The following is a 14,408-nucleotide window of genomic DNA, read 5'->3' as shown; positions in this document are numbered from 1 at the left end:
CCACCTACAATGAGACCTGACCACCTACAATGAGACCTGTCCACTTACAATGAGACCTGTCCACCTACAATGGCACCTGACCACGTACAATGGCACCTGACCACGTACAATGAAACCTGACCATCTACAATGAGACCTGACCATCTACAATGAGACCTGACCATCTACAATGAGACCTGACCATCTACAATGAGACCTGACCACCTACAATGAGACCTGTCCACTTACAATGGCACCTGGCCACCTACAAAGAGACCTGTCCACTTACAATGGCACCTGGCCACCTACAATGAGACCTGACCACCTACAATGGCACCTGACCACCTACAACAAGACTTGTCCACTTACAATGAGACCTGACCACCTACAATGAGACCTGTCCACCTACAATGAGACCTGTCCACTTACAATGAGACCTGACCACCTACAATGGCACCTGTCCACTTACAATGAGACCTGTCCACTTACAATGAGACCTGTCCACTTACAATGAGACCTGTCCACTTACAATGAGACCTGACCACCTACAATGGCACCTGACCACGTACAATGAAACCTGACCATCTACAATGAGACCTGACCACCTACAATGAGACCTGTCCACTTACAATGAGACCTGTCCACTTACAATGAGACCTGACCACCTACAATGAGACCTGTCCACTTACAATGAGACCTGTCCACCTACAATGGCACCTGACCACGTACAATGAAACCTGACCATCTACAATGAGACCTGACCATCTACAATGAGACCTGACCATCTACAATGAGACCTGACCATCTACAATGAGACCTGACCATCTACAATGAGACCTGACCACCTACAATGAGACCTGTCCACTTACAATGGCACCTGGCCACCTACAAAGAGACCTGTCCACTTACAATGGCACCTGGCCACCTACAATGAGACCTGACCACCTACAATGGCACCTGACCACCTACAACAAGACTTGTCCACTTACAATGAGACCTGACCACCTACAATGAGACCTGTCCACCTACAATGAGACCTGTCCACTTACAATGAGACCTGACCACCTACAATGGCACCTGTCCACTTACAATGAGACCTGTCCACTTACAATGAGACCTGTCCACTTACAATGAGACCTGTCCACTTACAATGAGACCTGACCACCTACAATGGCACCTGACCACGTACAATGAAACCTGACCATCTACAATGAGACCTGACCACCTACAATGAGACCTGTCCACTTACAATGAGACCTGTCCACCTACAATGGCACCTGACCACGTACAATGAAACCTGACCATCTACAATGAGACCTGTCCACCTACAATGAGACCTGACACCTACAATGGCACCTGATCACCTACAATGAGACCTGTCCACTTACAATGAGACCTGACCACCTACAATGAGACCTGTCCACTTACAATGGCACCTGACCACGTACAATGAGACCTGACCATCTACAATGAGACCTGTCCACCTACAATGAGACCTGACACCTACAATGAGACCTGTCCACTTACAATGGCACCTGGCCACCTACAAAGAGACCTGTCCACTTACAATGGCACCTGGCCACCTACAACAAGACTTGTCCACTTACAATGAGACCTGACCACCTACAATGAGACCTGTCCACCTACAATGGCACCTGACCACCTACCATGAGACCTGACCACCTACAATGAGACCTGACCACTTACAATGGCACCTGGCCACCTACAACAAGACTTGTCCACTTACAATGAGACCTGACCACCTACAATGAGACCTGTCCACCTACAATGGCACCTGACCACCTACCATGAGACCTGACCACCTACAATGAGACCTGACCACCTACAATGAGACCTGACCACCTACAATGGCACCTGGCCACTTACAATGAGACCTGTCCACCTACAATGGTAGCCGGCCACAATTTGTTAGAACTGGCCACCTACAATGAGACAATTAAAGTGTAAAACAAAGTGTGAAATCCATATTCCCTAATATGACAGTCTACACGTAAGGCGACTGTGTATCGTTATCAAGTCATTCATAGATAATGCAGAATAAATAGATGCATGAAACAGATACCTAAGAGAGAGGCGCCCTATCTAATACTTACACTCACCGGCCACTTTATTAGGTCCACCATGCTAGTAACGGGTTGGACCCCCTTTTGCCTCCAGAACTGCCTCAATTCTTCGTGGCATAGATACAACAAGGTGCTGGAAGCTCCTCAGAGATTTTGCTCCATAGTGACATGATGGCATCACACAGTTGCCGCAGATTTGTCGGCTGCACATCCATGATGCGAATCTCCCGTTCCACCACATCCCAAAGATGCTCTATTGGATGAGATCTGGTGACTGTGGAGCCATTTGTGTCCAGTGACCTCATTGTCATGTTCAAGAAACCAGTCTGAGATGCTTCCAGCTTTATGACATGGCGCATTATCCTGCTGAAAGTAGCCATCAGATGTTACAGGGTACATTGTGCTCATAAAGGGATGGACATGGGCAGCAACAATACTCAGGTAGGCTGTGGCGTTGTACCAAGGGGCCCAAAGACACCATGACACCACCACCACCAGCCTGACCCGCTGATACAAGGCAGGATGGATCCATGACACCAGCACCACCAGCCTGACCCGCTGATACAAGGCAGGATGGATCCATGACACCACCACCACCAGCCTGACCCACTGATACAAGGCAGGATGGATCCATGACACCACCACCACCAGCCTGAGCCGCTGATACAAGGCAGGATGGATCCATGCTTTCATGTTGTTGATGCCAAATTCTGACCCTACCATCCGAATGTCACAGCAGAAATCGAGACTCATCAGACCAGGCAACGTTTTTCCAATCTTCTACTGTCCAATTTCGATGAGCTTGTGCAAATTGTAGCCTCAGTTTCCTGTTCTTAGCTGAAAGGAGTGGCACCCGGTGTGGTCTTCTGCTGCTGTAGCCCATCTGCCTCAGAGTTGGACGTACTGTGCGTTCAGAGATGCTCTTCTGCCTACCTTGGTTGTAACGGGTGGCGATTTGAGTCACTGTTGCCTTTCTATCAGCAAGAACCAGTCTGCCCATTCTCCTCTGACCTCTGGCATCAACAAGGCATTTCCGCCCACAGAACTGCCGCTCACTGGATGTTTTTTCTTTTTCGGACCATTCTCTGTAAACCCTAGAGATGGTTGTGCGTGAAAATCCCAGTAGATCAGCAGTTTCTGAAATACTCAGACCAGCCCTTCTGACACCAACAACCATGCCACGTTCACAGGCCACAAATCACCTTTCTTCCCCATACTGATGCTCGAGAGAACTGCAGGAGATTGTCTTCACCATGTCTACATGCCTAAATGCACTGAGCTGCCGCCATGTGATTGGCTGATTAGAAATTAAGTGTTAACGAGCAGTTGGACAGGTGGACCTAATAAAGTGGCCGGTGAGTGTATATACACACATGTCACTTGCGGACGCCCCTTCTCCTGTAGATGTTGCGGATGTCCCTTCTCCTGTAGATGTTGCGGATGTCCCTTCTCCTGTAGATGTTGCGGATGTCCCTTCTCCTGTAGATGTTGCGGATGTCCCTTCTCCTGTAGATGTTGCGGATGTCCCTTCTCCTGTAGATGTTGCGGATGTCCCTTCTCCTGTAGATGTTGCGGATGTCCCTTCTCCTGTAGATGTTGCGGATGTCCCTTCTCCTGTAGATGTTGCGGATGTCCCTTCTCCTGTAGATGTTGCGGATGTCCCTTCTCCTGTAGATGTTGCGGATGCCCCTTCTCCTGTAGATGTTGCGGATGTCTCTTCTCCTGTAGATGTTGCGGATGTCCCTTCTCCTGTAGATGTTGCGGATGTCCCTTCTCCTGTAGATGTTGCGGATGTCCCTTCTCCTGTAGATGTTGCGGATGTCCCTTCTCCTGTAGATGTTGCGGATGTCTCTTCTCCTGTAGATGTTGCGGATGTCCCTTCTCCTGTAGATGTTGCGGATGTCCCTTCTCCTGTAGATGTTGCGGATGTCCCTTCTCCTGTAGATGTTGCGGATGTCCCTTCTCCTGTAGATGTTGCGGATGTCCCTTCTCCTGTAGATGTTGCGGATGTCCCTTCTCCTGTAGATGTTGCGGATGTCCCTTCTCCTGTAGATGTTGCGGATGTCCCTTCTCCTGTAGATGTTGCGGACGTCCCTTCTCCTGTAGATGTTGCGGACGTCCCTTCTCCTGTAGATGTTGCGGACGCCCATTCTCCTGTAGATGTTGCGGATGTCCCTTCTCCTGTAGATGTTGCGGATGTCCCTTCTCCTGTAGATGTTGCGGATGTCCCTTCTCCTGTAGATGTTGCGGATGTCCCTTCTCCTGTAGATGTTGCGGATGTCCCTTCTCCTGTAGATGTTGCGGATGTCCCTTCTCCTGTAGATGTTGCGGATGTCCCTTCTCCTGTAGATGTTGCGGATGCCCCTTCTCCTGTAGATGTTGCGGATGTCCCTTCTCCTGTAGATGTTGCGGATGCCCCTTCTCCTGTAGATGTTGCGGATGTCCCTTCTCCTGTAGATGTTGCGGACGCCCCTTCTCCTGTAGATGTTGCGGACGCCCCTTCTCCTGTAGATGTTGCGGATGTCCCTTCTCCTGTAGATGTTGCGGATGCCCCTTCTCCTGTAGATGTTGCGGATGCCCCTTCTCCTGTAGATGTTGCGGATGCCCCTTCTCCTGTAGATGTTGCGGACGCTCCTTCTCCTGTAGATGTTGCGGACGCTCCTTCTTTTGTGGATGTTGCGGATGTCCCTTCTCCTGTAGATGTTGCGGATGCCCCTTCTCCCGTAGATGTTGCGGATGTCCCTTCTCCTGTAGATGTTGCGGATGTCCCTTCTCCTGTAGATGTTGCGGATGCCCCTTCTCCTGTAGATGTTGCGGACGTCCCTTCTCCTGTAGATGTTGCGGATGTCCCTTCTCCTGTAGATGTTGCGGATGTCCCTTCTCCTGTAGATGTTGCGGATGTCCCTTCTCCCGTAGATGTTGCGGATGTCCCTTCTCCTGTAGATGTTGCGGATGTCCCTTCTCCTGTAGATGTTGCGGATGCCCCTTCTCCTGTAGATGTTGCGGATGTCCCTTCTCCTGTAGATGTTGCGGATGCCCCTTCTCCTGTAGATGTTGCGGATGCCCCTTCTCCTGTAGATGTTGCGGACGCTCCTTCTCCTGTAGATGTTGCGGACGCTCCTTCTTTTGTGGATGTTGCGGATGTCCCTTCTCCTGTAGATGTTGCGGATGCCCCTTCTCCCGTAGATGTTGCGGATGTCCCTTCTCCTGTAGATGTTGCGGATGTCCCTTCTCCTGTAGATGTTGCGGATGCCCCTTCTCCTGTAGATGTTGCGGACGTCCCTTCTCCTGTAGATGTTGCGGATGTCCCTTCTCCTGTAGATGTTGCGGATGTCCCTTCTCCTGTAGATGTTGCGGATGTCCCTTCTCCCGTAGATGTTGCGGATGTCCCTTCTCCTGTAGATGTTGCGGATGTCCCTTCTCCTGTAGATGTTGCGGATGTCCCTTCTCCCGTAGATGTTGCGGATGTCCCTTCTCCTGTAGATGTTGCGGATGTCCCTTCTCCTGTAGATGTTGCGGATGTCCCTTCTCCTGTAGATGTTGCGGATGCCCCTTCTCCTGTAGATGTTGCGGATGCCCCTTCTCCTGTAGATGTTGCGGATGTCCCTTCTCCTGTAGATGTTGCGGATGTCCCTTCTCCTGTAGATGTTGCGGATGTCCCTTCTCCTGGAAGCAGTGTTTTAAAATAGTTGTTGGTTCTTTCTGTGGAATTTTTTGGAATCCTCTTGTGTGGACATGTGGGGTGTAATGGGAGCTGCTGTAATTAGGAGAACTATTGGTGTCAACTTCTATAAAGAAAGTGGAGGTTGAGATCTTTCCTTCTACCCTCTGTATTCTTAGATCTCAAAAAGTCACCTCCGTGAGATTGGGTGGTGTCGTAAGAGACATTCCCCAGGGGTTACTGCTGAGTTGTCTCTGTGGTGGACCCCGTCCAGATGTAGAGCAAGTCGTCTATGTACCTACGATACAAATAGATGGATTTCCTGAAGGTAGGTTGGTCTCCAAACCCCCCATGGAAAGGTTTGTGTATGAGGGGTGACTCGTGTGCCCATGGCGGTGCCCTTGGAGGAACAGGAAGGTGCCGTTCTCTAGGACTAGGGATATGAAGTTATCGGCGAGGGAGGAGTCTTGTGACACTTTCTATACTCCTAATATGTCCGATACTGGAGTATTGGGCACTTACCTCCATGGTGATCACCAATCGCTAATCCTTGTCCGTCTCCACCCGAGGAACTTGTCCTTAAATATTTCACAACATTAAAAGAAGATATTTGTGTCTTACAGATAAATTGTGTGACATTTCCCCATCCAGACACCATGCCGGAGCAACAACTGCTGAAGCCTGGAGAGTGGAGCTACTGCGACTACTTCTGGGTAATTCACACATCAGCCGCTATAACCTGGGGATCTCCTGTATATAATGATATATGTACAGCCGGTATAACCTAGGGATCTCCTGTATATAATGATATATGTACAGCTGGTATAACCTGGGGATCTCCTGTATATAATGATATATGTACGGCCGGTATAACCTGGGGATCTCCTGTATATAATGATATATGTACAGCCGGTATAACCTGGGGATCTCCTGTATATAATGATATATGTACAGCCGGTATAACCTGGGGATCTCCTGTATATAATGATATATGTACAGCTGGTATAACCTGGGGATCTCCTGTATATAATGATATATGTACAGCTGGTATAACCTGGGGATCTCCTGTATATAATGATATATGTACAGCTGGTATAACCTGGGGATCTCCTGTATATAATGATATATGTACAGCCGGTATAACCTGGGCATCTCCTGTATATAATGATATATGTACAGCTGGTATAACCTGGGGATCTCCTGTATATACTGATATATGTACAGCCGGTATAACCTGGGGATCTCCTGTATATAGTGATATATGTACAGCTGGTATAACCTGGGGATCTCCTGTATATAATGATATATGTACAGCTGGTATAACCTGGGGATCTCCTGTATATAATGATATATGTACAGCCGGTATAACCTGGGGATCTCCTGTATATAGTGATATATGTACAGCCGGTATAACCTGGGGATCTCCTGTATATAATGATATATGTACAGCCGGTATAACCTGGGGATCTCCTGTATATAATGATATATGTACAGCCGGTATAACCTGGGGATCTCCTGTATATAATGATATATGTACAGCCGGTATAACCTGGGGATCTCCTGTATATAATGATATATGTACAGCTGGTATAACCTGGGGATCTCCTGTATATAATGATATATGTACAGCTGGTATAACCTGGAGATCTCCTGTATATAATGATATATGTACAGCCGGTATAACCTGGGGATCTCCTGTATATAATGATATATGTACAGCCGGTATAACCTGGGGATCTCCTGTATGTAATGATATATGTACAGCCGGTATAACCTGGGGATCTCCTGTATATAATGATATATGTACAGCCGGTATAACCTGGGGATCTCCTGTATATAATGATATATGTACAGCCGGTATAACCTGGGGATCTCCTGTATATAATGATATATGTACAGCCGGTATAACCTGGGGATCTCCTGTATATAGTGATATATGTACAGCCGGTATAACCTGGGGATCTCCTGTATATAATGATATATGTACAGCCGGTATAACCTGGGGATCTCCTGTATATAATGATATATGTAGGTCCGGTATAACCTGGGGATCTCCTGTATATAATGATATATGTACGGCCGGTATAACCTGGGGCTCTCCTGTATATAATGGTATATGTACAGCCGGTATAACCTGGGCATCTCCTGTATATAGTGATATATGTACAGCCGGTATAACCTGGGGATCTCCTGTATATAGTGCTATATGTACAGCCGGTGTAACCTGGAGATCTCCTGTATATAATGGTATATGTACAGCCGCTATAACCTGGGGATCTCCTGTATATAATGATATATGTACAGCCGGTTTAACCTGGGGATCTCCTGTATATAGTGCTATATGTACAGCCGGTGTAACCTGGAGATCTCCTGTATATAATGATATATGTACAGCTGGTATAACCTGGGGATCTCCTGTATATAATGATATATGTACAGCTGGTATAACCTGGGGATCTCCTGTATATAATGATATATGTACAGCTGGTATAACCTGGGGATTATCTGTATATAATGATATATGTACAGCTGCTATAACCTGGGGTTCTCCTGTATATAATGAGACCTGAGCATTCAAAGGGGATACATGGGAGTCCCGAGCATTCAGCAGGGATATATGGGAGACCTGAGCATTCACCTGGGATACATGGGAGTCCCGAGCATTCAGCAGGGATATATGGGAGACCTGAGCATTCAGCTGGGATACATGGGAGACCTGAGCATTCAGCTGGGATACATGGGAGACCTGAGCATTCAGCAGGGATTCATGGGAGACCCGAGCATTCAGCTGGGATGCATGGGAGACCTGAGCATTCAGCAGGGATTCATAGGAGACCCGAGCATTCAGCTGGGATACATGGGAGACCCGAGCATTCAGTTGGGATACATGGGAGACCCGAGCATTCAGCTGGGATACATGGGAGACCTGAGCATTAAGCTGGGATACGTGGGAGACCTGAGCATTCAGCTGGGATACATGGGAGACCCGAGCATTCAGCTGGGACACGTGGGAGACCTGAGCATTAAGCTGGGATACGTGGGAGACCTGAGCATTCAGCTGGTATACGTGGGAGACCTTAGCATTCAGCTGGGATACATGGGAGACCCGAGCATTCAGCAGGGATTCATGGGAGACCCGAGCATTCAGCAGGGATTCATGGGAGACCCGAGCATTCAGCTGGGATCCATGGGAGACATGAGCATTCAGCTGGGTTCCATGGGAGATCTGAGCATTCAGCTGGGATACATGGAGACCTGAGCATTCAGCTGGGATACATGGGAGATCTGAACATTCAGCAGGGATACATGGGAGACCTGAGCATTCAGCTGGGATACATGGGAGACCTGAACATTCAGCTGGGATACATGGGAGACCTGAGCATTCAGCAGGGATACATGAGAGACCTGAGCATTCAGCTGGGACACATTGGAGACCTGAGCATTCAGCAGGGACACATTGGAGACCTGAGCATTCAGCTGGGATACATGGGAGACCTGAACATTCAGCTGGGATACATGGGAGACCTGAACATTCAGCAGGGATACATGGGAGACCTGAGCATTCAGCAGGGACACATGGGAGACCTGAGCATTCAGCTGGGATACATGGGAGACCTGAACATTCAGCTGGGATACATGGGAGACCTGAGCATTCAGCAGGGATACATGGGAGACCTGAGCATTCAGCAGGGATAAACAAAAAAAGAGGGAAGGGAACATGTCCTCTCTCTCCAAGATGCAGCTCACCCCTTTTGCAGAGTCAATCCACGGCGTTCTTGTGCTGTTGCAATATTCCAATATGAATAGGAGTGCTGATCGCGATGTCGGCTGGGTTTAGCCGGGGTTTAGTCGATCCAAAAGTAGAAAAGGTGATCGCGGCACATCCTTTAAGAATAAAATCTTCTTTATTGGTGAAAATTAAAAAACATGGGAAGTGGTAGGAGTATTACCTACGCGTTTCAGGCACTTCGGTGCCCTTAGTCATGGCATACACTCCTATAAACAGATACGACTTTTAAAATAAGTAACTACCAATCCCAAACCCTGGGAGGCGTGTACCTGCGCGCCAAGGTAACGTCACGTGACAGGCGGAATTCCGGTACACCATGGCAACGGGACACGCATCCATCAGGTGAGCCTAATTAAGACTTCTGGTTACACCAATTCATTATTGCATACAGACATATTACAGCTTCCAGTTACACAGGTGTTACAAGTATTATAATGTCCGTAAATTGACGGAACATATATCCAGAACAACACGGGTAGTCCCGCATACATTAGCAAATCCACAAATTACACAAATTACACAGTTTGAATGGCTGGACTAATGGTGTATAAGGAGGGACTAAAGTGGTATATCATGCGTACAAGAATACAAAAAAGGAGAGGGAGGCACGGGGGGCAGACCAAAGATAGGTGATCCCGATCCTGTGTCACAGAAAAATCGATGGTATTAAAAGAACAGAGACAGGTCAGTTCTAAAATTTAAACCTGATGGTACTCTAGTTCCTAAATTAAAGATCCACAGGGCTTCCCGTTTTAACAGGGTCCTGCGTCTGTCACCACCTCTCTTGCCTCTCCTAACTTTTTCTATACCAAAAAAACGGAACGAGGAAACATCTCCTGTATGAATAGTGGCAAAATGTCATCAGATTGAGGAGGGCGTGTTCGGACCTAGATGATTTCCTCCTACAGGCTGAATCCCTTAGCCTTAGATTGGCACAAAGGGATTATCCAAAATGGTCCATCAAAAGAGCTTTCGAAATAGCAAAAAATAAAGACAGGGAATCTCTACTCAAGTCGAAGAAGAATAAAAATAGTATCACCACACAGACCCCTTCCAAAATTACCTTTTCAACACAATACAATTCTGATTACCATCACATCATTGGTATCCTAAAAAAGAACCTCCCTATATTATACCAAGATGAGAAATTAAATTCCATCTTAAGCAGTGGCTGTAATTTTGTTTCTAAAAGAGGGAGTACCCTGGGGTCCAAGCTTTCCCCGAGTCTCTTTACGAATAACACAGATAAATCTCTTTCGAATACCTGGTTGGGTACGAAGGGATTCTATAGATGTGGATCTTCACGATGCAATGTTTGCTGTTATGCTGTACAAATGATGTCTTTTGAAACCAGCACCAAACCACATGTCATCAACACTTTTATCAACTGTGATTCCACCTCCGTGATTTATGTGATCAAATGTGAAACATGTAATATTTCCTATGTGGGATGTACCACGAGGAAACTTAAAACTAGAATCGCGGAACATCTTCGAGATTGCACTAAAAGCACGGATAAGAACATGTCAGGGGCTTCCAGACATTTTGCCACTATTCATACAGGAGATGTTTCCTCGTTCCGTTTTTTTGGTATAGAAAAAGTTAGGAGAGGCAAGAGAGGTGGTGACAGACGCAGGACCCTGTTAAAACGGGAAGCCCTGTGGATCTTTAATTTAGGAACTAGAGTACCATCAGGTTTAAATTTTAGAACTGACCTGTCTCTGTTCTTTTAATACCATCGATTTTTCTGTGACACAGGATCGGGATCACCTATCTTTGGTCTGCCCCCCGTGCCTCCCTCTCCTTTTTTGTATTCTTGTACGCATGATATACCACTTTAGTCCCTCCTTATACACCATTAGTCCAGCCATTCAAACTGTGTAATTTGTGGATTTGCTAATGTATGCGGGACTACCCGTGTTGTTCTGGATATATGTTCCGTCAATTTACGGACATTATAATACTTGTAACACCTGTGTAACTGGAAGCTGTAATATGTCTGTATGCAATAATGAATTGGTGTAACCAGAAGTCTTAATTAGGCTCACCTGATGGATGCGTGTCCCGTTGCCATGGTGTACCGGAATTCCGCCTGTCACGTGACGTTACCTTGGCGCGCAGGTACACGCCTCCCAGGGTTTGGGATTGGTAGTTACTTATTTTAAAAGTCGTATCTGTTTATAGGAGTGTATGCCATGACTAAGGGCACCGAAGTGCCTGAAACGCGTAGGTAATACTCCTACCACTTCCCATGTTTTTTAATTTTCACCAATAAAGAAGATTTTATTCTTAAAGGATGTGCCGCGATCACCTTTTCTACTTTTGATTCAGCAGGGATACATGGGAGACCTGAGCATTCAGCAGGGACACAAGGGAGACCTGAGCATTCAGCTGGGATACATGGGAGACCTGAACATTCATCAGGGATACATGGGAGACCTGAACATTCAGCTGGGATACATGGGAGACCTGAGCATTCAGCTGGGATACATGGGAGACCTGAGCATTCAGCTGGGATACATGGGAGACCTGAGCATTCAGCTGGAATACATGGGAGACCTGAGCATTCAGCAGGGATACATAACGGACCTGAGCATTCCTCTTACCTTGTCTTGCAGAGGGCAGAGGTTATCTGGCAGCTGAGACCTGCTGTGAGGTTGCATGATAAGACTGCAACAGGTGAATGCAAATTGAAAATGCACCAATACATAGCAATGGCCGACACATGTGCACAAGAAACATCAGAATGTCCAGGCCAGGACGCAGGCCAACAGGTGCTCACAGTCTATATCCCAGGAGCTGACAGTCTATATCCCAGGAGCTGACAGTCTATATCCCAGGAGCTGACAGTCTATATCCCAGGAGCTGACAGTCTATATCCCAGGAGCTGACAGTCTATATCCCAGGAGCTGACAGTCTATATCCCAGGAGCTGACAGTCTATATCCCAGGAGCTGACAGTCTATATCCCAGGAGCTGACAGTCTATATCCCAGGAGCTGACAGTCTATATCCCAGGAGCTGACAGTCTATATCCCAGGAGCTGACAGTCTATATCCCAGGAGCTGACAGTCTATATCCCAGGAGCTCACAGTCTATAACCCAGGAGCTGACATGTAACGCTCCCTGTACTGCAAGTGGTAGCTGGGTCAGGTGGTAGCTGGGTCAGGTGGTAGCTGGGTCAGGTGGTAGCTGGGTCGGGGGACGGCAGGGTCGGGGGACGGCCGGGTCACGGGACGGCAGGGTCAGGTAACGGCAGGGTCAGGGGACAGCCGGGTCAGGTAACGGCAGGGTCAGGGGACAGCCGGGTCAGGTGGTAGCAGGGTCAGGGGACGGCAGGGTCAGGGGGACGGCAGGGTCAGGGGGACGGCAGGGTCGGGTGACGGCAGGGTCAGGGGGATGGCAGGGTCAGGTGGTAGCAGGGTCAGGGGACGGCAGGGTCAGGTGGTAGCAGGGTCAGGTGACGGCAGCGTCAGGTGGCACCAATACATAGCAATGGCCGACACATGTGCACAAGAAACATCAGAATGTCCAGGCCAGGACGCAGGCCAACAGGTGCTCACAGTCTATATCCCAGGAGCTCACAGTCTATATCCCAGGAGCTGACAGTCTATATCCCAGGAGCTCACAGTCTATATCCCAGGAGCTCACAGTCTATATCCCAGGAGCTCACAGTCTATATCCCAGGAGCTCACAGTCTATATCCCAGGAGCTCACAGTCTATATCCCAGGAGCTGACATGTAACGCTCCCTGTACTGCAAGTGGTAGCTGGGTCAGGTGGTAGCTGGGTCGGGTGACGGCAGGGTCGGGGGACGGCAGGGTCGGGGGACGGCAGGGTCGGGGGACGGCAGGGTCGGGGGACGGCCGCGTCAGGGGACAGCCGGGTCAGGTAACGGCAGGGTCAGGGGACAGCCGGGTCAGGTGGTAGCAGGGTCAGGGGACGGCAGGGTCAGGTGATGGCAGGGTCAGGGGGACGGCAGGGTCAGGGGGGCGGCAGGGTCAGGGGGGCGGCAGGGTCAGGTGGTAGCAGGGTCAGGGGACGGCAGGGTCAGGGGGACGGCAGGGTCAGGGGGGCGGCAGGGTCAGGTGACGGCAGGGTCAGGGGGACGGCAGGGTCAGGGGACGGCAGGGTCAGGTGGTAGCAGGGTCAGGGGACGGCAGGGTCAGGGGGACGGCAGGGTCAGGGGGGCGGCAGGGTCAGGTGACGGCAGGGTCAGGGGGACGGCAGGGTCAGGTGGTAGCAGGGTCAGGGGACGGCAGGGTCAGGTGGTAGCAGGGTCAGGTGACGGCAGCGTCAGGTGGTAGCAGGGTCAGGTGGTAGCAGGGTCAGGGGGACGGCCGGGTCAGGGGGACGGCCGGGTCAGGGGGACGGCCAGGTCAGGGGGACGGCAGGGTCGGGGACGGCAGGGTCAGGGGGACGGCAGGGTCAGGTGACGGCAGGGTCAGGTGATGACAGGCTGCGGCCTATGCAGGAGGCGATAAGCGTCCGATGGTTACCACAAGGCCCAGCAGGTAGGAGATGCAGGAGGATCTCATGTGTCAGTGTGGTAGATACTCACCACAGCCTCAGCTATTACCCCTGTAAGGGCAGGATCGCTGTATAGGCTCCTCCGCATGCAATGGTATATACAGCCCGGGCCGCTCCATCCAAGTGTAAAGACACAGAGGCCTTATATACAGGAGTCACCAAGACACTAACAGTATTGTCTACTACTGCTTGTTACCTGCTCTCTGCTGATAGTATCTAGAGCAGTGGTGGCGAACCTATGGCACGGGTGCCAGAGGTGGCACTCGGAGCCCTTTCTGTGGGCACTCAGGCCATCGCCCCAGGTGTTGAAAGAAGTGCATTATCTTTGGAAGTCTTCCTGCTGGACCCACCATTTTCCTGCACAGAG

General features: G+C 49.4%; 1 protein-coding gene across 8 annotated transcripts in view; it reads left to right on the top strand.

Moving 5' to 3' along the window:
- The window catches only part of GAS7 (growth arrest specific 7), a 252,855-nt gene that overhangs the window by 211,345 nt on the left and 27,102 nt on the right, over window positions 1-14,408 (top strand). For all 8 annotated transcript variants that reach the window (XM_072112778.1, XM_072112780.1, XM_072112781.1 and 5 more), the window contains one exon: window positions 6,348-6,437. In XM_072112778.1, coding sequence (XP_071968879.1) covers window positions 6,348-6,437 — 90 coding nt within the window. The remainder of the gene's footprint in view (window positions 1-6,347; window positions 6,438-14,408) is intronic.

Source organism: Engystomops pustulosus, chromosome 6 (assembly GCF_040894005.1).
Source record: "Engystomops pustulosus chromosome 6, aEngPut4.maternal, whole genome shotgun sequence".
NCBI classification, from domain to species: domain Eukaryota; kingdom Metazoa; phylum Chordata; class Amphibia; order Anura; family Leptodactylidae; genus Engystomops; species Engystomops pustulosus.
The sequence above is the reverse complement of the archived record's forward strand: the minus strand, read 5'-3'. Positions and strand labels throughout refer to the sequence as shown.